This window comes from Neodiprion lecontei, chromosome 5, assembly GCF_021901455.1.
Source record: "Neodiprion lecontei isolate iyNeoLeco1 chromosome 5, iyNeoLeco1.1, whole genome shotgun sequence".
Lineage (NCBI taxonomy): Eukaryota > Metazoa > Arthropoda > Insecta > Hymenoptera > Diprionidae > Neodiprion > Neodiprion lecontei.
In genome coordinates, this window is record NC_060264.1 from 3,903,848 (window position 1) to 3,930,861 (window position 27,014).

General features: G+C 35.8%; 1 protein-coding gene across 19 annotated transcripts in view; it reads right to left on the reverse strand.

Moving 5' to 3' along the window:
* LOC107227484 (protein alan shepard) overlaps window positions 1–27,014 on the reverse strand; it is a 42,824-nt gene that overhangs the window by 6,191 nt on the left and 9,619 nt on the right. For 8 of the 19 annotated variants that reach the window (XM_046740943.1, XM_046740941.1, XM_046740944.1 and 5 more), the window contains exons 3-7: window positions 10,741–11,082; window positions 6,696–6,910; window positions 6,123–6,181; window positions 5,343–5,488; window positions 15–172 (exon numbers count right to left, since the gene is read on the reverse strand). In XM_046740943.1, the coding sequence (XP_046596899.1) occupies window positions 15–172; window positions 5,343–5,488; window positions 6,123–6,181; window positions 6,696–6,910; window positions 10,741–11,082 (920 nt within the window). Of the gene's footprint in view, window positions 1–14; window positions 173–5,342; window positions 5,489–6,122; window positions 6,182–6,695; window positions 6,911–6,986; window positions 7,935–10,740; window positions 11,083–18,088; window positions 18,629–27,014 lie in introns of those variants that run through there. The other 11 variants (XM_015668640.2, XM_046740950.1, XM_046740949.1 and 8 more) reach the window with 11 other exon arrangements.

Sequence of the window (27,014 nt, forward strand, 5' to 3'; positions counted from 1 at the left end):
TTAATTAGTATTACCTTGCAAACCCAACACCTTTGCTCTGACCATTTGGATCACGTAATATACGGGTAGAAATCACCTGGCCGTACTGAGCAAGTAAAGATTCGACGTCATTTTCCTTGAAGTTGAGAGGCAGGTTGGCTATGTACAAATTGGTGGGATCCTGCTCCTGTTGCTGAGGAACAGACAAAGGCACTATGCAACCAAACTGACTTTAACGCTAGTCACGGAAGATTTACAAACTGCAAGTTTACAGAGAAATGATTTCACTCATTTTAAATTCCCATTTCTCACTATATTCATCTGTTTTTTACCAAGTAAATTTAGAACAACTTATCGAGTAAGCAAATCAGAGGTACTAGCCTTGAAACAGATAAAAATAAAACTATCAACACAATTTATTTAAAAATTTGACAAACTAGTAACTTCTCCTTTTATTACTTATTTTCGTAATCTAATAATATGAAATACTGTATTGCCATTGAATAATATGAGATCATAAGATTGTAATACGCAGAATAATGGTACAAAATTTAACAACGCAAATAAAAAAATCAACAATCTTTAAAAATCCAAAGGTGTAGCATATTTCTCCCGATTCTCTAACTACGCGTATCGAGATATTCAACGTATACAGTATTAAAAAGGCCACGGAATACTAGGAATGTGAAAAACGAAGAGTTATAAAAATAATTATATGTATATTTATATGGGGTAGTTCAAATGAACGTGAACAAGGTTTAACCCCGACCCCCACAGAATTGGTCACCGATTTATTTCCTACTTGTACTCCGCCAAATATACATTTTTTAATTTTTTGAGATTTTTTCTACCTGTCGCTTATGACTAGAGAGATTTATATGTCATCTTCCGTAACTCGAAAACTGTGCATTTGGGAGAAAAGTTGTAAAGGGGATGAAATTGTGTTTTTTCTTCTGAATTGGTCGAAAATAACTTTTACAAAGTTTTTTGGAAATCGTAAGTGGACGTTTTTAACAAAAAACGCACAAAAATCGATTGTTCTTAAAAACTACGTTCTCAAAACATAGGAAATTTTTAGTGAATTTTCCTTGACTAAAAAGAAATCTTTTTTACATTTGACGCAAAATGGGCTTGGCCGTTTGCACATCAAAGTGCATATTTCATTAGAAAATATTAAAAAATGTATATTTGGTGGAGTAGAAGTAGGAAATAAATCAATGACCAATTCGGTGGGAGTCGGGATCAATCCTTGTTCACGTTCATTTAGACTACCCCATATACATGTATAAACGAATACAATGAAAGAAAAACGGCCATAAACAGCTTGGTCTCACACCATGTTGAGTCTAAACATCAAACAACTTAAAAGTCAAGGTGAGAGAAAATGCTATCAGAAATATTGTGATAAGCAATATTGGACCACAGACGATCAATAATGTTTGTTACAGCTGTCTACATGAATTTAAAAAAAAAAGAAAGAAATATAGAATTCTAAATGTTAACGATCGATTATTTAAATCATAGCAAGAATAACAATTTTCAGCAGAACAACATCCAATAGATTATTATTGACATATTTGAATGATTAAAAAGCTTCTGGAACAGTTAATAAAATGGTATAATTCAGAAAGTGATTGAAAAAGTGTAAAGGACAGGATAAAATTAGCATTTGACTTGAGGAACGGAAAAAATTATACGTATATAATGTATAGTTGGGCAGCGAAAATGATTGGAAACCATTCCACTGTAATTTGATATTAAATAGTTCAAGTACGGAAATAGAATTACTTAGTTGTTGAAATGTAACAAGTTCAATTGAACGATACGACGTATTTAAATTTTTGCCTTGTTTTTAATCGAAAACTTTAAAGATACAACTTTAGCAAAGTATTTTACTCGCAACTAGATTGGAAAAAAAAATTAGCAGTTATTACTAAATAAGTTGAAGTATTCAATCAAAGTAAGTTTGTCTTTTATTCTGATAGTCATGCTTCATGGCATTACGAGTTCTCATTACCACATTCTGGTGGCTCTCTAAATTTGCTCAGCGCATGCTTAACAGAATAATACACACCGTGTTACAGTGAAAAGATTTTACTTTTATTAAGTCAATGTTTAAAGTGAAACAACAGTATGCGCAATAAAAAGCACCAAAAAAATTAGGTATAAATTCGTACAAGCCGTCAATGTTTACTTTCATATCCAATCTCTTGTTTCATCGTAGTACGCACGCAATGTGAATCAAGTTTTTCATGTCATCAAAGCTTCACGAGTTTCAGTTAATCTGACAACGACGATAAGGCCAAGTGAATGAAAAAAAAAAAAAAAAACATGATATTTCATCAATGAAGAGATAAATAAAATTTCCCCGACTTTGTAAGTCTCGCATTTCTTGTTAAGATATGGAATGACATATCGCGAACTAATTTCAATGAGCATTTTATACTGTGGATAAACGAAACAGAATTGATTAAAAGTCTTGAAACAAATGATAAAAATATTTCAATGTATATTATGCAATAAAGAAGTGCCATTGTATTGTTAAGCTTATTTCGAGATCCACCATTTCTCTCAAGTCTCTCTCAATCGATCGATCAATCAATTAATAAATGAATCAATCAATTAATCAATCAATCAATCAGTCAAGTCTACGTATTACTTGAGTATATACTTATATACTTTACGACAATTTTTACTTCAATCTTGCAAATGCACTAAATAAACAATATTGAAAGAAAAAAAAATAAAACAACAAAAACATTGTGGATTAAGCCAAGCCAATGGCGTACATATGTAGGATAAAAATCAATAAACATATGTACTGAGACAAGAACTGTACCATTGAAATAAAAAAAAAAAAATAAAAAAAAATTACCGAATAAATTGATAAAAATGATCGTCGTAGGACGATTAATATCACGAAAGACAAAAATGCTCTGTCCGGCTAATGAAATTGACAAAGCGTTAATATATTCTTATAAACCGGACAACTTTCCGGGCCATTTTTCATGCTGATATACTGTTGTTGTTGTTGTCGTTGTTATTGACATTATCATCATTATTATTAACGTGCATACAAGGCTACATCGTTTTTCAATGGTCTTACATTGTTCATCAAACAATACAGTATAAATATTCACATGAAAGTATGAAAAAAAGGGAGAATACGTATTTTTCGAAAAAAATAAATAAATCCTTGACGGTATTTTTTTGTTTCAAAGCTAAAAAAATATTCACAATTCAAGCGTTTAACTAATGTTTATGTGTTAGGAATGATGTTCATCTCCCTTAGACAAGGCAGGCCAATCATTACCTAAACATGCTGATGATATTTTATTTATACAATATCTTTACTCCAAATGACAGGGCATTTTGGTCTGCTTTTTTTTTATTTTTTTATTTACAATTAACAATTTTGACCAAATTGAATAATCAGAAATACTGCTGTATTTACACCTAGAAGAGGTAAATATCGTATAGACTAATATTCAAAATAGACAAGGGCTAACAAAGAAAAATAAACAAATAAACAAATAGCATTAATGTCTGATTTTCCACGAGACAGAATAACGTTTCACCCTGAATATGTCTATCATTGGTAATAAACGATATCGTTGTTTATAGTTATGTCATAGCCCATGCGACAGTTCGTTATATTATTGCGATCGTTATCACAGTTGACAAGTTTTGGCACCCCGTGCGTTTATCGCGTCCACAGTTCAACAAGAACCATTCCGAGGTTAGTTTTCGGGCAATATATAGACAAAGACCAATTCTGGTTTGGTGATTTATACACACACACATTTGTCTATGAAAATGGTTTCTCAGTGCGCAAGTAATGGGGTTAAAAATAAAAAAAATTTCAAGTTTAGCAACCGTGATAATGATAATACAGTGTTAGGCCTTCCACTTGGGTAGCAGCCAAATATGACAGCATTAGCCACTTAATTTGTCTTCACTAGGATAATGCAGTACAGTTCCAAGCATATGATTCTATAAAAATAATCAGCTTATTAAAAAAAAATCTCAATGCTTGAGTTTAAATCGATACTTCAAAATTTACAAAGTCGATTTTACTTTTCTCAAACCGCTTCGTACGCTTTACATAAAGAAACACTCGCGTGTTTCGTATCATTCGCAGTTAAGACTGATTACAAACAAATTGAAACAAGTGAAAAATAGCTATATTCCGTTACTTTCAATAAACCTGTGTGTGAAATAAAGAAAAAAAAAAAAAAACCAGTGAATTTAGTGGAAGGCCAAATTAATAACATTAGAAAGAGGGGGAAGAAAAAAAAAAAAAACCCCCATGTTTGATGTCTCACGTTTGTCTGAAAACAGATTTTAATAGCTAAATACAAGTTTATAGCAATAAATTATTAATATGATGGTGGTGTTAGAGAGAAAAAAAAAACGAAATTAAAAAAAATAATCGAAAATAACGTGAGATATAATATGTACATATGTATATATACATATATGTACAATTACACCACTGTATTTTATGATTAAAACATTTGTAGCTACTGACTTCGTTTGCGCTGCCATACTTCGAAGCAATTTTTCTAATACGTGTATGAAATACTTTTATGTATGTATATTTGTATTTTTTTTATTTTTTTTTATATTTTATTAAAATTAATGTACCCGCCATTTATTTTTCTTTCCAAGAACAAAGAAATTGGAAGTAATTTTTGCTGAGAGGAATTGATGATGGCTAAAGGCTTACGTTAGGGCTGAGATAAAATGCTATTCTCAGACGTGATTCGAGACATTGTTGATGTAGCGTAACGAGCAATCAGTGGCCGAGGTATAGCAGCAAGCATCGAGAGGTTGTAGTAAGTTGTGAGATAGAATAATAAGAGATAGAATTGAAAACCTTAGAAAGTTTTTTTTTTTTTTATATATATATATATATATATATATATATATATATATATATATATATATAAGTGAGTTAGGCTGTTGATAAGAAAGGACCGATAGATCGTTTTAGGATCACGTATCGATAAATTGCGCCTATTCATCCAATATACATATTACTGTTGAAATTATACAGTCGAAAATTTTAGTTGCAATAATCGCAATTTACTATAGCCCATCGTTACACGTCAATGCAGCGTACAAACAATATTTTATATAAATTTCTTCAATGTTCGTCGTTACTTCCCCCTCCCCCCTAAATCGTTTGATTTAGCAAGTGTAACAAAAGCTGATATTTGACCAAATCAGAATACAGTATGTATACCAAATAATTTAAAATGATGAACATCACGATACTCCTAAACAATCTATGAGAGAAAAAGGTTGTGGTCAGGGTGACAGAGAAAGAGAGGTTTACTGTTACTCTGGTATTACTGTACTTGCATGCACAACCAACGTACACTGGCCAGTCTACGGAGCAACCAGATACCCACTTTCGCCATCTGCGCTTGGATGCCTTTGGCCATCAGTGCTTTCACAGCATTATCTGCCGCCAGCGGTGACTCAAAGTCTACAAAGCCATAACCTGCAACAAAATATAACGTAGATATACATTTCCAACATTATTACAATCGTAATTTACGCATGATATAATATAATGCGTATTTATAAAGATTTGTAGTTATATCAGTTTTCAAATAATCTATCCCCTCTCAAACTAAAACACATTAAGCTAACGACACTTCGAGCTTATCAAAACTATAATATGTATCGAAAAGTGCATAAGTGCTATATGTTTGTGCATTGTATAAATATTCATCACATTTCTTCAACTTTTGGCAAACTTTCAAACGACATTGAAAAACCAATCTTTCGGTATACTTTTTTGAATCTGTCGTCACAAGTATGAAAATTGGTCAAGCGATTACACAGAAAAGAACTGAGTAACAATAAAAGAAATTAAACAGAGAATAGACCAGGATAAGTACACAGACATTGAGGAGTCTTGAGAGCAAAAATGTATCGTTAAAGCTCGGAGGAAAAGTTTGATGTAAGTTTTTCTGTAACTGATACGAATAACTTAGCTGCACACTTTGTGCGCTTGATTTAATCAACAGATAATTACATATATATATATATATATGTAATTATGTAAATATTATACATGTAAAGTAACAAGCAGCAATAAAACTAAAAAGGTGTAAAATTCAACTAAGTACCTTTACATTTATTTGTATTTTTATCCAGAATCGCCTTAGTAGAGGTTATAGTTCCATACCTGGAAACAGGAAAATAAAATATGAGTATGTAAAACAGTATATCAAAATCCATTTCCAAAATAATACAGAGTGAGTGAAGCTATAGCTATATATATATATATATTTTCCAATAAAACAGACGTGTTCAGATTAACGAAAAATATTACAGATGAATTCAACTGATGATAAGCTTTGAATCATAGAGTAACATTAAAAACAAAAATAATCAGTTGCAAATTTTTTCAAAAGCATGTAAAGCATGATGTTTTTTTGAAAATAATACCACTGTGACCAAACACACATAATCTACATTTTTCAAAGACAATACATTGCGATCGCCCTAGAGGATGAACTTGTAGAGTATAAATGTCGTTATCAACAAAGTATGAGAATATGACACATAAGATGCTATAAATGGCTGAGTTAGCTTATTAAGAAATGATTTAGATATAGTAGTGACATCCATGTCTAAGAAGTCATGTCCGTTGGCAATAGTTTACTTTCTTTTATTTTAATTGTTCACTTGCTACTTACTGAGCACACATATTAACAAGATCCTTGTCTGTGGTATTTTGGTTCAGGCCACGGATATATAGGTTCGTTTTTGAGAGCTGCTCCGTCTGCTGTCCTTGCATAGCGTTGTTACTAAGACTGGTACTCATTGTTCCGCTTTGGCTGCCCGTGGCGCTGCTGGAGCTGCTGTTCGTGTTAGCAGGCGACGATGCAGTCGGCACTCTTTGTCCTCCGTACTGAAAAGAAAAATATCATTGAAAAGTCAATTTCTTAAAAGAAAAATGACAACTCTTACAACAATTTTCGGCGTACCAATGGATTATTGTTTAATATTGCTTTAGGCATTAATCCCATCAGACTGCTAACATTGTTATTCGATTTGTAATAATGAGGTTGTCTAATGCCTGGTTGTCTAATGCCTGGTTGTGGCGGAGCAGGTGCATTATTCAAAGGCATTGCAGGGTAACCACCGGAGAAACCTCTGCCAAGGCTCCACGCTTGTTTCTTCTGAAGCATTTGACTATTTGAAAATAGTCTAGTCGGTATACGGTTATCGGGCGACCCCGAAGGACCGATTGTATCGTTAAAATTGCTAGCACCGATGGGACCTTGAAGATTTTTACGTGCAGGAGGCGATGAGAAGTACGCCCTGGTACGTTGTATCTGATCACCCATTACGATAATTGAATGGCAAAGTTGTCTGCGATTTCTTTTGTTTTTAATTCAAATTCTGAGATTTTTTCTTCTTTCAATTTTTCTTCTTGCCTCTTAATCCCATATCACGTAACGACTGCCGTTATTGTTGTTATTATACTCGGATAATAGTGACAACGATTTTCTAAACAATACCGAATCATTCTTTCAAGCACATCGTCACGATTCGGCCAGTATTTATATATCGAGCTGAAAATCGCGCTGGTTATTATATTAATTAACAAGGCGAAAGACGCGAAACCATTTCACGCGACAGTCACTTTTTCGGCACGAATAACGTGTCGATAACGATTGATTACAGGGCCGAAGAATGTATTGCGATTTTCCCAAACAGAGTAACGGTTTTTTGTGTCTCAACGACTGTATGCGGCACTTGCAAGTTTATCGCGAGCAAACATTTGCCGGTAAAAATAAAGGAACGGAGAAAGGAAAAGGAAATGACAAGAAAAGCTCGAACGAGACGATAAGTATAGCGACAAGATGCAAAAGTGCGTTTCAATTCCAGTTCGGCCGGAGGTTTGCAGGGATCGTGGCACAACTAAAACTCTTACTAACATGCAGACACATATCTCTTTACGTAGGTATACGATTATGTATGCACACACAACTATCGTATATGCATGTAAATACCTATGAACATGTTGAAAAGAAGTGGTTAACGTCGACCGACCCGCCACTGTCACGGGAGAAAAACCGAGTGCAGCGTCGGAACTACGTTACACGTAACCTCTCCCCGTCTATATATATGTTACGCGAATGCAGTACTAAAAATTTCCACCACGATAGAGAAGTGTGTAACTCCCCGGGTACGCAACACGCCTACTTATTAATTTACAAATCTGTTCGTCTCTTCTCCGTCGGCAATGCAGCGAATGTCAGCCATAGACGTTGCAAAATTTTACTCTAACGATAAAGAAGATCGAATAATTGTTAATTTTAGAAAAGTTAAAAGATAGTGTTTCAAGTTGACGTGTAGAAAAAAAACCAATAAGATGCGGGACATCCATTTTTATTCCTTTTTTTTTTTATTTTTTTGAATGGTCCGTTGAGAATAATCGTTACTCGCGGTTTAAGGCACTTGTTCTTGCGCGCAGGTTCGGATCTCACGGATGCTTCAAGAGGGGGTCCCCCTGTTTGTGATTTTCTATGATTGATATTTTTCAAGATTCTTCTCATTTATTATTATTGAATGCATAGTAGCATAATGCTGTAACAAGACTTTGCCGTTGAAATTGAAATTGGCAAATTGCGTACAACTAAAACTTATTCTCAGTGACCTAGTAAATAGTATTTCATTATATTGCATGTACACACTTAAAGTCACGTAGTTACAATAAACGTTGTTATACATACATAGACACATACGCATACGCAGTCTCGTGAATATAACTCGTCTAATCAAGAAATTTATTCTCTCTGCACGACTCCGAGGTTAATTGAATGGGTTTCTTTGCCTGTATATAATTTATAACGTATAGCTAAAGTAACGATCGAGCACTCAAAGGCGTACGATAGTTTATTTATGATTGAATATACGTTTCAACTACAAAAGGGGTACTGTATACCTTGCATGTACTCCACTTTTGGTTAATAAATAGGGTTTAAAGTATACTCCAATCAAAGTATACACCTACATATATTTATATATCAACAATTGTTATCCCGGATATATTATCTGACACCTGTTAAACGGCTCGGTGTCACGCTATGCACGATGTTATTTGTGCAAAGCAATTCGGTCTAATCGTCAGCAAAACTAAATTTTATGTTACTGTGTTTCCTGCGCGTCCACGCACGATAAAAAAAATAAATAAAAAATGCGAACGAAAAAATAACTAACGATAAATCGAGAATTGCAATCGTGTCAATTGACACACATTTGAAAATAACATGAATCATCTACCTAATTGTGAGTGTGCTTAGACGCACAAAAAGTATGGCAACTGACAATGAGAATAAGTCTGAATGTCAAAATAATTATTCAAAGAGACATGATTATACATACTGTCAACATTACTATTTTTACTATATGTCGAAGATTATGAAATCGTACAATGGAAGAAAAAAAAAATGATAAAAACAAAAAGCTACGCAATGAGAAACGAACGTAGATAGAGGTATAGCTATGTACGGGGTGATACACGAAGACGAAAGTGAACGGATCAATAACGAAGGATCTTTCCGCCTTGACGCCCTTGCGTGGGCGTCAGCGGCAGAGGGATGCAGGGGCGCCAGGGATGTATCGACTCGTCATAGCAGCGCCGGTGCCTCGTGTCAAATTAACATTTAGGTTACCAGCAAGATAATCTTCCAATAACTATAGAGGCGTTCGTTGTTATCTCAAACATTGGAGATAATTTGTAAAGAACATAGAAGGTGTAGCAAATAAAATCTGTTTTATAGTGTAATTAAACATGTTTTTGGTATAATATTCACAAAAATAAATATACCGGCATATTCCGTCGGGATGTCCGACGAGCAACTCAACACAAAGTAAATTCGTCTGCATTGATGCAATTTACGATAACATTTTTTAACGTTCGAAATTTGCCTTATCGTTCACGATTGGCCGATTCTTCAGCATCACCAGTCTTGGACCAAGAGATAAATACTGATCTGTAAAAATGTATCTTGAATTGCGTCAAAAACTAATTTATTCTGGCACAACACTGTAAAATATATCGTAGGTATGAAAATATACAAGGTTCTCTATTCAGTTTACCGTTTGTCGCGGTTTTTGCAAGGCTTTTTGTATAATTCAAAATTCTCAATATCAGGCTGAAAATATTGGACTCGACTCTTTTATTACGCACTAAAATAAGCAACAAATTTAATCTAATCCGATGAAAAATTTTGTCCTCCATGACATGGGGTGCAACTAAACCGAATCAATGTTAATACAACGCTTTTCGGAATCTGATATTCTTTGACCTTTTCAAGTTGTATACCGATTAATAATAACAAATATATAAACACCTATTATAAATACTTTTTTTTGTACAATAAACGTAACACAGCCAGATCCGTTGATGTCAAGGCACATGAAAACGTGCTATAACATTTCATCTCGAAGTAGCTAAAACTTGAACGTTACATACAAAACATCGCTGCATTTCCATGATTCAGCCCGTGAATACTAACCCTGCCGAGTCAACGAACTGTGAAAATTGAAAAATTTGTAAAAAATAGAAGACAAAATTTTTTTATAATCTGTCTAAGGGTTGCGCCAGAGTCCAACTTCGTACCTCCCTGGCGTCGCGGTGATCTCTGGGTAGGGAGAAAAAACGTGGCGAATGGGCTAAATGGGACGGTCGATAAAACAGGATGTTGTAAAAGCAGCGGACGTACTTACCGACGCGTGGGGTGAGTAGGTTGTGTAGGGTGTCGCTGTCGGAGGTAGCTGCTGCGCGTTGCCCGGCATTTGAGCGGCTGCGGCTGCGGCGGCGGTCGCCGCGTTCGGATATCTCGGGTAAGTCGGATAGGCCTGTGTCGTCGCGTGGGGTGGAACGGCGCCCCACGCCGCCGTACCGCTCGCGCGATACTGTACCTGGTTTCCTCCCCCCCTCGGCCCTCCGCCTGCCCCGCCCTTAAGTCCGTGACCGCCACCAGGGCCGACCCCGATACCACCAGCGCCCCCGTTCCCCGCGCTTCCGTTATTCGCACCGCCGTAGGTCGGCCTCGGTCCATTCGTACCCTGAAAATATGAGAGAAAAACAACCACATTAATTAACCCACATCGAGATCAGCCAAGAAAAAATAAATAAAATTAGTCGTAGTACAAGGGGAGATCGATTCTAATTTTATTTTTCACATTTACAACCATCCAAGCATTCTGATTGGTTTGCAAGGTTTAGTCGACTGATCCCATATCGTGGGAAATGTGAAAAGTAAATTACAGAATCTATCCCCAGAATGCAAAGTGGTTAGACTAAGGTCCAATGGACAAGTTAGACACTGTATGTGTAAGAAACGTCCTCTACAATAACAAACCTTCTATGGCCGACGCCAACCGTCGTCAGATTGTGATTAGACGTTCAATGTAAAGAAATGTTAAGGGCTGCATTCGTTAATAAACGTTATTCGTTATAATATGAACCTCTTAAACGATACGACAGGATGCATGAAGAATTTTGGTCGATTTCTGCATGACATGCCGAAAGATGTTGGAAAATTAAAAAAATTTAATTCTTCCTCAGAACCACTTCATATTTTCTCTATTTTTTCTTTATTTTTTTGTTCAATCGATAAATAACATCTCTTCTCGTTCACGACATTATTTTCAGGCTAAATTGAACAATTAATCCTTTCTCTTTATGGGTATAACACATTTCACGCACTCTCTCTTTCTCTACCTCACTTTCCATGTGTGACAATCAGTTGATCATAACGTTATACCTGTACCTCTATATATTAAGTATGTGTGTTACGCCAGATATTGGGTTATAGACAGATATAGATATACTTATAGATAGACAGATTAATGGGTCGAGAAATAGATTGCCGGTATATCGATTGCCCCCAGTGCTTTATTGATAATTAATAATCAGATGATCCGTTGTACATATCTATCATGTTTATACATGTACACATAACGTAGAATTATGTATAGATGCATACGCAGCCATTCGGTAATGTATAGGATACATACATAGGTATATCGATCAATATACGAAACACTTAAAATTAGAAAAGACTCAACGAATTTGTTTTTTCACCCATGATTCGACGAGTTTGCGGAATCTTTTAACCGCACTCAAGATTAACAAGATACGTATTGTGAATGAAAAATTTCTCTTATGATTGAAGTTAATCTGTATGCACATATCCGGCTATGTGATATATGTATATACAGATACGGGAAAACAAATTTCGTACATTTTTATAGCGTCAGTTTTGAAAAATCAATTGAAAATACGTTACTGTACAGAGTATTTACCCGACACCATTTATTCGTTTCAATCCCAGGTGTATACGTGATATATATATATATATATATATATATATACACACACACATATACATAAATATATATATATATATATAAATAGATTACACTGGCACCATAAAATCCCGAGAGAGATGTGTACTGTATATATGTATACCGAGGTTATTATTATCATAGTCAGAGTTTCATCAAAAGATCTCTTGAATTCTTTACGATGTGTACAACGGCCGTGCAGCAGTTGAGTATGTTTTAATTTGTATAAAAGAATTTAAACGCAATTTCCAGTGAATTTCCCTCCGTATATTATTATACATACATATTATTATACATTCATTGATCAGTTATTTTCTGGGGGAGAGAGAAAAAGAAAGTAATAAAAACTTAGCTCAGAATAAATAATGCACAAAAGCGTTCTTGAAGATTATACCCGTGAATGGAAGACACAATTTTGCAAAAGTAAGCAAAGAACGGAAAAGAAAGAAGAAAACACACGCACGACACGAAAATACGGCGAAGAAATAATTTGATCCTGTAAATAAGAAGTATAGATTGTGTATAAAAAGCTGCTTCTGTAAGGGATAATATTTCTGGCCCACGACGGTTGCTCGAAGAACTCGTCCGGAAATACCACAACTTTTACAACGCGGATCGGGTGAAAGGTCGATAGTCTTGTTATCACTGTACATATAGGTATGTTCGTTTCGTTCGCTGTTGAAAACAAAAGCTCAAGACGACAACGACGGTTTAATTTTTCATAACAATGAAGAGATAAGATGAAGAAACGTGAGTCAAAGTTTCGACCTCGGTTTTGACCCTATACAATTCGGATAATTACTTCACGATGATACTCGACAGTCTGCGTGATTCGTTGATTGGTTAGTCATAAATATTACCCGAATTCTGATCAACCAGCATGGAAATACAGAAATATATCATAATCTGTAAGAATTTTTTCACATCTTGCGATATAACGCATTCACTAATAGAACTGCTCTCGATTAATACAATATAATATGTATACATAGACGCAAGTATTTCACTATCCATCCATTTCAACCAGTTGTGTTAGTCTATTTTTTACCGATGACGCGGTTGCCGCCACAGCGGAGTCTCTGCAAAATCTAGCTACAGATAGACACACACCATGGAATGAGTATTTTTTTCGTGTGAAGAGAGAAAGAGAGAAAGAGTAAAAGAGTGGTACCTAGTTTGGCAATCGATGAGAGAATGAACGGGTCCAATAAATAATTACGGAAAAAATAACAAGAGGCGAAGATTGTAATATAATAATATTATTTACAATGACTATAATTTTTCACCTACTTTTATAATCCATGATCCATATTATTTCATTGATCAACTCAAATTATAATGCTAAATCAAAAATTGTCCTTTCGTACTAACATTAATTGTAGTTGTCTCCGGTTGATATTGGGGAGGGGCATGACAAATTTCTTTTCAGAATAATATTTGAAATCTAGAGCTGAGGAGATATATATAATTTTTTGCTGTTTCGATGGGAATCTCTTGTTACACATATTCATATATGTACTGTAACGTTACGACCGTTATTATTTCTAGTTTACGCGTCCTCAGCAGGGTACTCCAACCGAACTCGACACAAAATAGGCAATAAGTACTTTTAACTAATTCTTTCTTTGTGAATTCTGTATTTCGCGCCTCGGCGCAGGCTAATAAGGTACTTGGACGACAACGATCCCGACCACCGAGGGACCGATATCTACCGTTTCCAGCTCTCGACGACTTCGCCTACCGACGGTCTAATCAGACTATACTGGCTACCTTGGTGCACTTCTATACACCTGGTGAACATGACCACGCCGTAACCAATATTCGCCACAGGGGGATGGCCTATTTGCGGTGGGGGTCAACCAACCAATCAAAGGGAAGAAGAATCACCTCACGAAAACCTCGAGATCGGCGTGAACTCCGACCTCCTTCTATTCTACCCTTGACCTGCTGAGTGACAGCCACGAATTTTCGAATTCTACCGATGTAAGCTCTCGATACTTCTTCCTCTACCGCTACCGTTTCTATCTTACTATCGTTTTGCTCTACCGTTAGATTCTTCCTATAAATTCAAGTCCTTTCCGTCCTTCCTGTTTTCCCTTGCTTAGTATAATAAGTTTTATTTAAATCAGACTCAGTGTTGTGTGACTGAGATCGTCCGTTAAGGTAAGGCTTCTGCCTCTGTATTGTATCGTTACGAACTTGCTCATAATTTCTATTCTTTCTTATGGTATTCATCGACTTCATGTGAATCATGGTCCACGGATTAGAGTTGCAATAAGCCGCCGTGTGACTGCATGATTTCAGTAATTAATTATTTTCGTGTCTGAGCGACCTCGTAACTGCCGAATAATCAATTCTTTTGTATTTATAACTTATCTGATTATTTGTGAATTTCTATTAGTCTGCTTCTGTATTTTCTATCGTATTTTGAGCCCTATTGGCTTTACGTTTCATTTCATACTTTTTTGTAATAGTAGTGTGCCTTATATTTTATTTCTGTTATTGCTGATTATATTTTTATTTATTTTAGTGCCTATTGTATCGTATATCGAGTTCCTTGGAGTATAACCGAGCGTAGAATCAGCCTCTAAATATTACCGCACCTTTTTTCGATTGCTATTGGCAATTTTATATTATTTTTGCCTGTTATTCTTTTCTTCGTATCTTGTTAAGTTAAGTTCTGCGTATTATTCTTGATTCTTTTGTACTGCGGTGTATTTAGTGTATTTCTTTATTTTGTGAACTCTCCGAATTTCTCACTCTCTCATAATTTTGTATTTTGTAATCTCTCAAAAGTTATGTTCAGGAATTCATTGTTTAATTCCTCAGGTCCGTAATCATTATAAATTATTGATTCTGTCGTTTATGAATAATTCTACCGAAAGTTATCTAGTCGATCGTTTACGCTACCGATTTTGTAAATTGTTAACGAATGTCAATCTCTCGTACTGGTTATATCTATGGTAAATTCGTCGTATTATCTACCGAGCTATCGTTACCTTGTTTTCTACCGATTGCAGTAAAGTTCTCTCGTTTCTAATTGACAGAATAATAATTTTCGTAGCGTCATTTGCAACTTGGGTAAGATCAGGTCGCCCAGTGACGTGTAGTTTAAGTAAATTCTTGCATTATATCGCTTCTCCCGACTTACGTTCATTTTTCTCTGTTAACTATCGTCTCTCGTTTCAAAGCTACCGTTTAATTCTATTCTACCGAGATCTTTGTGAACAACGATTGCTTATTTTATTAACTACCGCTGTCGATACCATTTCATTTGCCTGTCTCAACCATGTAACCTTCCTGACAATATACGAACGATTGACCTGTTCATTTTTCCTGACTTGAGTTTATTCTTTATTTCATTATTTTCTTTAATTCTGTAATTATTGTTAGCCGCCTTGAATACCGTCACTCTACCAGTTCGTGTGAGTACCTGAGCCTAGCCAGCCATACAACGGGTTCTCTATTTATTTTTCGTACGGTTTCGTGTTATTTTTATTGATTCGTATTATTGTTTGAAATTCGAGGCTAACGCGTCTGGCGCCCAACATAATTGATTTTGTTATAGTTTAATATTCTGAATAAGTGGAGAATCGCGCCAAAGTGTCAACGGTAAGTCCTCCTCCGCGGGTAACAGAATTTAGCGTTACAGTACATGCATATAAACACTGTACAAATAGCGCATAGTTCGAACGTTTGTTATCGCCTCGGCAGCAGTTGAGTTATTATTGCTCTCCGCACAATCAGGGAGTCACTCGGTAGAAATAATTGTTCAACTTGCTATCGCGATATATAGATAAGTTCGAAAACGGGTGTCCGAGTTCTGTACATTTATGTATGTATGTATGTATGTATGTATGTGTGGATGGATGTACAATGCACAAGTTTGTGAGTCACGAAAAACCCCCGAGGGTCCGTGCTGCAAAAATATGTATACGCAAAGATACGATACTCGGGTAGAAAACTCGAGATAAAAATCGAACAACTGCTGTTATGGTACGATAAATGCTGCATTGCCCGCAAAAGATAAATACATATATATGTAGTAGACATAGATAAAATCGCCCCCCCCCCCCCTCCCTTTTTAAGATGTCGAGAAACCGCAACGATTACTCGAACATAAATTACTTATGTATATAAATCCCGAATATCAGCACAACCAAAAGTGTAAATCGTACAAGGTTAGGTTACGCGCGTATAATGTAGAACAAACAATTGGAGGAAAAATATGATGAAAAGTAAATAGTAAAATGAAATCTTTCGACGGAACGTTATTCGATACATTGTAAAATAATGTAACACAATTTACCGACAAGATTAATGTTCCGTCCTGTATATTAATAATAAACACGAGGTTGAAGTTAGTAACGTTATCGCAAAGAAACATTGTAGAAAAAAAAATCACTATTTTCTCAGATTTACAATGATTTCGAAAAACGATTGTGTTTTGTTTCAGGTTAGGTTTGCCGAATTTCAGACAATTCCAAAATGACGAAGTAACGGTTTTTTGCCTCAGCACGAATCGTTACAAGTTAACGCAACTAACTTCAATCTGAATATATTTAAACGTATAATGACGATAGTATCGTAGCTTGGTTTTACGGTTCAAAATTTGCAACAATTATCATACGCGATATAGGAGCAAAACGTGTTATACATGTATACGTACACATGTACTTGTTTGCATGTTTTTTCTGGTATACAAATACGCGTTTATCGTGTAATACGTACAACGTACGAAACGTCACGGGGTGACAGCGTTGCCAGATAAATGGGTGATAATTGGCAATGCGGTGGTGCATGACTACATAGTCGTTTCAACAGATAGACAGATAGTGGCTTGCCTCGAGCTTTTCTATCTGTAGTACCGGTATGCATGTACAAACATACATGCAAATAAATAAGCACACACGAAACGTTTCGTTGTACGATTATTGAATTTCATTCCCCGCGGAGAAATGAACGAATTTCTTTGTTTTCTCTCTGTATTACCAACACAGCCGATTGCACGTTTCTATATACGTACTATCAAACTATAATGTCACGAGGTTAAGAATAAACGTGAAAATGAAATACGATTATTCATCCAATGGGCGGCAATTTGATTCCCATGAAAAAAAAAAGCACGTTATGTGATTAGTTTACGATTAAACGATCGAATTCCAACGCTAATGATTCATGAGTTATCGATACGCCTTTTCATGACCTTTTAGAAAGTGGGGATGTTTTTGTAACATAATATATTTAGTCAACCTACAAAAATTACCGTAACTATAATATATACCTAATATACCCGTGCAAGCTCATAATTAGTACAATAAAATAAATTGTATTCATCACCCAATAATTCAGCGACTGTAAAATATGATATTATCATGTAACACCGATAATTCATTGCAAGTAATGGGAATGATGTTTCTTTCTAATTAGGCAATAAAATTCACGGATTAAAAACATGTTTCAAAATAATTCTAATTCACAATAATCGGTACAATATATCTCGATAAATAATTTGCAATATAGAAATCTCGCGATTGTGTATCGATAGGTATAATAATAATAATAATAATAATAATAATAATAATAACAACAACAACAGTAATAACGTGTAGATATTTTCTAGAATAAAAAAAGAAACCGAATCGTAGAACAATACAATTAGTATCGTGAAACGGGACTTATATATATATATATATATATATATATGTGGGTATGTATATACCTGCATTTCGAGGAACTGCATACCGGTGTAATCAATGCAGAGGTGGGGGGTTGTAGTAGCGGATAAACTAGTTGTGTAGTATTTAACCGACAGGTTGCAGTTAATACGTATCAAAAACCTTGTTTACGAAATACGTATGAATTTTCCCCGATATGTACGTATATATGTATATATATATACATGTACAGTGTTCTTCGCATGGGCGTAGTCGTGATTCTCTCTCTTTCTCTCTCTCTTTGCGCCTGATCACGATCCGCATTCACCGAATATCACAAAATCCACACAAGCATCGATTATTTTACGATAACGATCTGCGACAGTGTGTACAGTTCAACACACGTGCACATGGATTAGAGTAGGAATGTTGTACGAAGTGGAGGCATGTCGCATCATCCAGAATCCGGTTGGTCACTCATTCACCCATTCATTCATGCACTTACTCACTCACTCACTCAGTCACTCCTTGCGTTCAGAGTGGACTTCACTCAACCGCAGTCCATCGAGTCGAGCCGTCGCCCAGACTCGTTGAGGAGCAAAGTAAGACTGGTTGGTAGTAGTGGTCTAAGAAACGCGATCGCAGAAACGACCACGAAACAACGCAAGTTACGTAGAAGGGAAGGAGGAATCGTGGAGGCGGAGAGGGTGATCATCGCGCCGCGATATCCGCAACAACGATTATCGGTACTTACATAAGTTAGGTTCGGGGGGCAAGAGAAATACTCCGGGAATTTTACAGCTAGACGGCTAATCTAGGTATTTATGCGTGTATGGATGCGTTGTACCGAGGAGTCATCGGTGCTTTGAAGGGTGGGGGGGGGGATAAGCGTACATACCGGCGAGGCGTGGCTAACTTCAAATCTGTTGGTACCGGTCCTCGTACTTGCCGGTACAGGACGATTTGTCGGTTGTTCGATGTGCAGAGGGCTGTTTTTTGTTACTTTTAACGCGAGATGAGAAGATAGTTACTGGAATTGTGTGAGAAGAGAAGTTTAGATTATATGGCGATGCAAGGTTTCTTGAAATTCTTAAAACTCTGGTGGATTCGTTCCATTTCACTTTACGGTGATTCGTTTCAATCGAAACACGAGTTTCTTTGTACAAAGTTACTAAAGTTATGTCCTTTTCGATATTAGGGGGTTGAGAATGCAAATAGTCGGTGATTCACTCTGGGTTTATGGTTTAAGTGGGTCAAGTTATTGAGGACCTTTGGTGACTCGTTCTGGTTTCGATGTAAGCTCAATATTTTAGCAACGGTAATTTGAAAATACTGTTAAGACGTAGAACAAAGCAAAATAATATTGTTTTCTCTGACAACGGAACATGTAGCATTCTCAAATGCAATGGTATCCATTATAATGACTACATAATGAAACAAAAGCCGGTAAGAAAACAAAGATCGCCTCCAATCGCACGATAATAAGACATCGTCGTCATCGTCATAGTCATAATCATCAGTCACGACAATAAAACAAGTTGAAATATGAAAGATAGGAAGAAAACAAAGTGTAAAAGACCATCGAGCAAAGCACCTCCACTTACACTGCAACGGTTTGCAATATCAATATCGAATGTGTATAAGCACCGTAACAGCATAAGGAATAAGAGGAAGTGGAAGAGGAAACTAGGGAGTCGAAATAATCCGTCATCGGGGTGGTGCCACGGATTCGATGCAGGGCTGCGCGAGACGACTCGACTCGAACCAAAGGGCGGATTCACAGTGGCATCGAGGGGATGGTGGATGACTGCGAGAGAGAAAGAAAGAGAGAGATAGATAGAAAGAGTGAGAGGGAAAGGAAGGAGGATGGAAGATTGCGGGTTCAACGACCTGCCGAAGGCGCTTGCGGCTGTTCTACGACGACCAGATGCATGGGCGCTATGCTCTGTCTGCGGCATTTCGGTCACCATGACTACTACTAGACGTATGTTTGTAACATGTATGCATATACATGTGTATGTGAATGCTGGAGTGTAATATAAGTAATATGTAAGTGGAGAGAATTCGGTGAAACGCGGCACAGCGCAGCATAGTTCTCGGTTATATCCATCGTCCATAGACAAGATGAGATACATACATGGCATAGATAGGGTACGTCATGACCATCGCTCACTGATTGCGCTGAGCGGCTTCTTCGAAGCGCTTGCGTCATTAATTCATCCTTCTTGTACGAATGTATGTGCACGGAGTAAAGTCGAGTTAGTCAGTCAGTCGGTCGGTCGGTCGGTCGGTCGGTCGGTCGGTCGGTCAGTCAGTCAGTCAGTCGGTCGGTTGGTTGGTCGGTCGGCTGTCGATTCGATCTTCTTGTCATATTTTTCTTGACTTAAGCCGCGTACCCACGCAAATATATCTATATATACAATATTACATTTCACAGGAATCAATAATACAGCAAAAACGAATTGTTGAAACTACAAGAATTCACGCGAAGAATTGTGTAAATTTTCTAGTTTGTTTTTTATCCCTAAAGAAGAAGAAGAGTCACGAAATATTAAATTATACTGTTACAGTTTCAATTCCTTGGTTCGTTGTTTGCTCAAATTTAATGCGCACGCGCTTCAATTCAAATACGGCTGTTTACCAGGGTGACCAACCGTCACAAACATAACCTTAAAAATGTTAACAGTTGCCGCTGATACTTGTTTTCAACATCGACACCTCGGAATGAAAATTTTTTAGGTTATGTCTGCGACGGTTGGTCAACCTGACAAACAGCCGTATTCGGATTGATAAGAGGGTGCGCACTGAATTTTAGCAGATGACGAACCATGCAACGTTAGGAATTCACTTCTGTACAATGTACACATGTACGAACATGCTGCAGACACAATACAAATAAAAAAGAGAACACATATGATCAATTTGTTCGCGAGAGAGAGAGAGAGAGAGAGAGAGAGAGAGAGAGAGAGAGAGAGAGAGAGAGAGAGATAGAGGAGAGATAGAGAGAGAAAATAAAGAATCATCATGTAATCACTTGACGATTATTTCAACGTATAGGCCATTTAATATAAAACCTTATAATATTAATAGACCGAATTACCGAATGTTGAGTCAAACGATCATATACGTATATGTTTACATGTATAATAACAGTAATACATAGTGAATACCGTAACCGCAGACCGCATAGAGAGTATATTGTTATTATTATTATTATCTATCATTATAATTGTACGGGATATAATCTATATGTCCATAATTTGTAGAGGCAGTGAAGGACGATTGGAGCCGCGTTTATTTAACATTATCGAAGTAGGTATATATGCGAAACGTGACGTGTAAAACGGACACCGTATGTATATAACGCCTATATACCCATGGAGTATATCACACACAGTATGCACAGTGATACATCAACCGACCGGATGTTACTTCCTGCTTTAATAGCGCGAGCCTCTGCTGTTGCTTTACATGCCCCCCCCCCCCGACCCCCCAATTTTCTTTATCTCCGATGAAAAAAAACGTCCAGAGTTTTAAATAGACCGAAAATTGTATCATGTATAAATAATAAAATGTCGGGTCAAGCAGCCGAAGTTTACTTTTTAAATTAACCAAATGTAAGAGATGAAAATATAGCACGATGTGACGAACCCATAATTACTAACCATTTTAAAATTGATTATAAACGAATATGAATCGAGAGAGAAAAAAATCAATTATTGTACTGGTTTGTGATTGTTGTTGTTTTTTTTTGTTTTCGTTTTTTTCTCGCATACGTTCTACTGCTTCTTTTCATTTTGTATAATTAAACAAGAGGATAAAAAAAAGATATAATTTACATTCAATGCAGTCACTGGACAGAATTCTTACAATTTCGTGAAGTTATATTATATATTCATTGATACATTTTTTTGTTATTCCGGTGTATAATTATATAATATATTCGTCATCGAAGTATTGAATGAGAATAAAAATGACTGCGCACGTTGATAAGGAGCACGAGAATTATAATCGAAAATACCACAGCACTACAAGGCGTGTGTATAAATATAATCTAATTATAATATGTACTATGTATAAAGCCTGCAGAGAGTGACGAGGTCACCGAGTAAGAGATAAGAAGAATATTATACCCTTATCCTTAGTCTGAAAATATATAGCTAACCGTTAGCATGAATGTAATGTGTTCAATGTATGGTATAAATAAAATTAAACGATAATAAGAATAATATTTTAATTTTCAAGCAAACATGTGTAGGACATTCCATGCGAATTGTATCGTGCAAATGAAACGAATGCCTGAAATGCAGTATGTTATACTTTTGAAAAGATTCTACAATAATAAGAACGAAGTATAAAAAGAAAAGAATAAAATTATATAAATCTGAAACTTTGTTGTTATGTATCTTCCTTGATAGTTAATTGTGGATGAAAAATGAACCGCTTCTTTTTATTTTACATAGTTTACTTATATAGCGTAGGTAATCGGTATAATTTATCAAAAATTTGTTCACATTTTGAAAAGATCATGAAACTAATTTAATTAGCTCGCACAGCACGTTTAAACGAATTAAATTTATAATAACTTCAATAAACAAGACAAATTTGAAACACGGTTCGATAAAATCTTGATTGGGATGAAGAGAAGGGGAGAATTAACGAAGGAGTCGGAATACGAGGAGAAAAACTCGATTACACGGCCGTGTTGGATGCACGCGATGCAGTCTAATTGACAATTACTGCAGGAGTTTTAACACTTGTACATGTCCTATAATTGTGGCGTCGCTCCGGAAATGGATAAAATTGTATAAAAAAGAAAAAAGAAAAAGATATCTACACGTACGCGCATCGATCGGATCATATTTTAGATAAATTTGAATTTTTTTTATAATCTAATTTGTATAAAATACTCGATATTTGTTGTTCCGTCTTTTTTTTTCTCCAACTTAAGCATTACTTGTGTATATAGTTAAATAACGATTTATGTATAAATTTCTATATACATGCAAAGTTATTGCGATGTGCTCGCGGTTGACGGAAATATAGAGACGATGAAGAGAACGGATGATAACCTGTTTGACCTTTTTCTTCTTCTTACAACCGCAAAGCGTAATTGAACCACTTGAGTCGGTCTCGTCTATGCGGCTACATCATTTATAATTATAATAATATACGTACTTTTAACGTATACTGTATGAATATATATACATATGTCCGATACGTTATAAAAGGACGAAAATATCGAACGTTCAAAGACGCGAGAACCTGATATGTGAAATTATGAAAACATAGATAGTCCAAGTATAGAAAATGGAAAATATAGAAAGTCGAAGTGCAGAGAGACAAAAAAAAAAAAAACAAATATAGAAAGGTGAAAATATAAAACAGCAAAATCTATGATTTGTAAACGATTCTATTTTATCGATACTAATTCTGACGACTCTACATTTTAGGATTCTACATTGTACATCAAGCTTTCTATCGTATATGTTTTCTTATTTCACCAAAGCTCGGCTTTCCACAATATTAAATTCTATAAATAAAATTTTTAAGCTTCTTTAAAAATTCGTCATTGTGGCCCTTTTAGTTCTTGACCTTTCTCTATACTTTTAGCCATGCAGAAATTGTATCCTACGTTTGTTACATACCTATGGATTAAAATTTATAGCAGAATAAAAGAGAAAGATAGATAGGTAAGAGAGAGGAAAAGATGGAGAAAAAGAGAGAGGGCACATATATATATATATGTCTACCTGTAATAGTTATAGCTGCAGGCTAACGGTGAACAGATTCTAAACCGTTCACTGGACCCTGCAACGAGACAGCTTATAACCTGGCTGCATGCGCGAGCATTGCAGTCATGTGCGTTAATACAAACTACACGCGTACACATCAGCCCTTCCGCATCTATGCGAGACGTAGATTCGCATTGTGCAGCGCTGTGCCTTAACCCTTTGAGTCACGGTCGTTATAATTATTCTTTTTTTGTATGTTTCAAAAACTTTGCAAAGATATTTCTTCGCGCTTTTTTGTTTTCAATACACGAAAGTAATTGTTGCGATACAATGTAAATTATTATTGTTAGAAGCAAATTGGTTGAAAAACATCGTGACGATTGAAGGAATAATTCGTTTTCGAGAAAGTTGCATGTTTTACGTAAATTATATTCTTGCTTTCGGGGTCGCCGATTACCAATCTGAAATCCGATTTCACAAATTCAAGATGGCCGAACCAATATAGCGGACGAAAGTTTCAAATTCGATCGAATCCAGAGACAAAGCTCTGTCCAGGGGTTTTCGGGGTCGCTGATTACGAATCTGAAATCGGTTTTCATATATTTAAGACGACCGATCCAATATGGCGGACGAAAATTTCAAGCTCGATAGCATCGTAAATCGGATCGCATCGTAAACTCGTGTTATTTATAGATACGTATGTAGGTATTAACATTACACTCGAATGACTAATCACTGTTCAGGGTGTATATTATGTAAATTATATAATAATACACGAATGCATATTATACGTATGTATAATATACGTATTAGGTACAAGCGCTAACGTTTCTGTTTTTTTTTTTAATTTTTTACTGTTTGTTACTACTTTGCTTCCTATCGTTACCGAACGACTTTTTTGTTTCCCTTATCTCATGATTTCGAAATTCAATTATAACAATTATCATCACTATTCCCAACATAGTATTACACAATTTATATTTACGCAAAACTTATAATACTTGTATATACACGTTCATATATCGTATTATTGCTTGCAAATTGATGACAAAACTCGTTGTATAGTCGGAAAAAGGTGTCGAAAATTGACAAATTAATACACACACACACAGGCGCGCGCGCATCGGGACCTCATAAAAAAAAAAGTTTATAACGCGGTAATAAAAGAAATGGACTGATTGTATGTTTCGTTCTATAAAATGTTCGCCGCTCAAGGTGGGTGAAAAAATAGAAACGAGGAGGCGACGACGATGAAAAATGAGTAAATGTGGCGACTCGAGGGGCGCTTTGCACCCATGAAAAACGGGCCTGAACAAGGCACAGTTAAGTCGAACTTCGACTCCAGGCCGAGTTGAGGAGAGAACCAGTTACGCCGGCACCCACCGTCACATACCAGGCATTCCGGTGCTTCACCTTGAGATATGCATGCAAGGATATATGCAACTACAAACCGCGAGTCTCTTCTCACCGTACGAAAGACGAATGCATCTCCGAATAAATTACCCATCCGTTATTAAATACGCGTTTGACGTTGAATTTTTCAACAATTAAGGATGAAAATTTTACCAGGCATCGTCCGAATGAGAATTTCAAAATAGAGAGACAGAGAAAAGGAGAGACAATTGAATAAAAATAACCTCTCCCAGAGTGCAATTTGTTAGATTAAAATTGTTGATCAGGCATATCTTTAAACTATTGTGCTTGTATTTGTAATTGTTGTATTAAAATTGTATCGATCTTGATGTAATTTATACTTGACGAATTATTCACACAAATTATTCATGTCCATGAATAATGGAATAAATAATAATCGGATTTATGTATCTATATACGTGTATATGTACTTGTTGTATCGAAATCCAAGTGAAAACGAATTGGCAATAAATAAGCTCGAATATGTTACGACCCGCAATAAGTAGCATCGACATATTTTTCGAATGTACAATGTTTTTTTTTCTCTCCCTTTCCACATATTAACTACAAAAATGTCGTTGACTTTAATTATGGCAAATTATAAATAAACGCGAGGAATCGTCTGCGGTTATAAAAATATTCAGTAACCTATTTGAATATATGTACGTATATGTATATTTTAATAGTAAATCGTGTTGCGGATTGATGAAAAATTTTAAATCAAAATGACAAAAATACCGAGATCACATTTTTATTGCTTCGATTAAAGCTAGAAACAAACGAAATGAAACTCTGCGGTCCTTCAAAAGTGAATTTCAAACTACACGGACACACAGTTTACACATAACTATAGGTATGTATAAATACACATACAAATTAGCGTATTTCTGCAAGGCACCGTTTCCGGTACCGTTAGTTACAATTAATTCCCTGTACGTATAACCGTCGCAAAATTACCAATAACTTGACTCATGCACAGAAACCGTTGTAGACAAAGGCCGATGATTATCATCAGGATCTCAACTCTCTTTCGTATGAGTCAGTTGTTATTATTGTCACGATGTTCCGAGCTACAGCTGTTCCGCAATTCGTGCAAAGACGAACATTGCAACTCGTCGCGAAATGAAACGAAAGCAAAAAATAAAAAAAAAAGTAATAAAAATAAAAATATTACAATTATCCTAACTCTTAAACGTTACCCTGATTTTTATTAGATATTTCACACAACCGGTTGATTATTTGCAGTTGATTAATTTTTTTTTTTTTAACAAAATCAGAACCGACGAGAGCCGGTGAAACGATCACCAACGAGGTCGGCTTCGCATGGAATTCCCCGCGTATGTTAGAAAAGGTATAAAAACGGGGTTGCAAGAATAACTTGAGTATGAAAAAAAGAAAAAAGAAAAAATTTCAAACAAAGTAGAAGATGAAAAATGTGAATGAAGTAGAGACACGTGTCAAGTGACTCGTGATTCTTCGGGTATCTCTTCTCCTTCCACTCTTTCTTCTTCTCTTTCTTCATCATCATCTTCTTCCTCTTCTCCTTCTCTCTGCGATATGGCCCCAGGGAAACCCCTCGAGTATAACTTATTGTTGTAACCGGTGTAGAATGGGCCAGGGTCGTGTTCCAAACAAGAAGCTAGACCGTGCTCTATCCTCCATCCTCTACTGTACCCGATTACGTACGTAAGCGTACAGGATGAGCATAAATCAAGTATAACAACTATAAATGAAAAAAAAAAAATAAAAAAAAAATAAACCAATAAACAAATAAATGAACAACCTACAGTCACTGCGATGATTGTTACTAGAGTGATAATAACGATCAGCGTGTTATATTCGT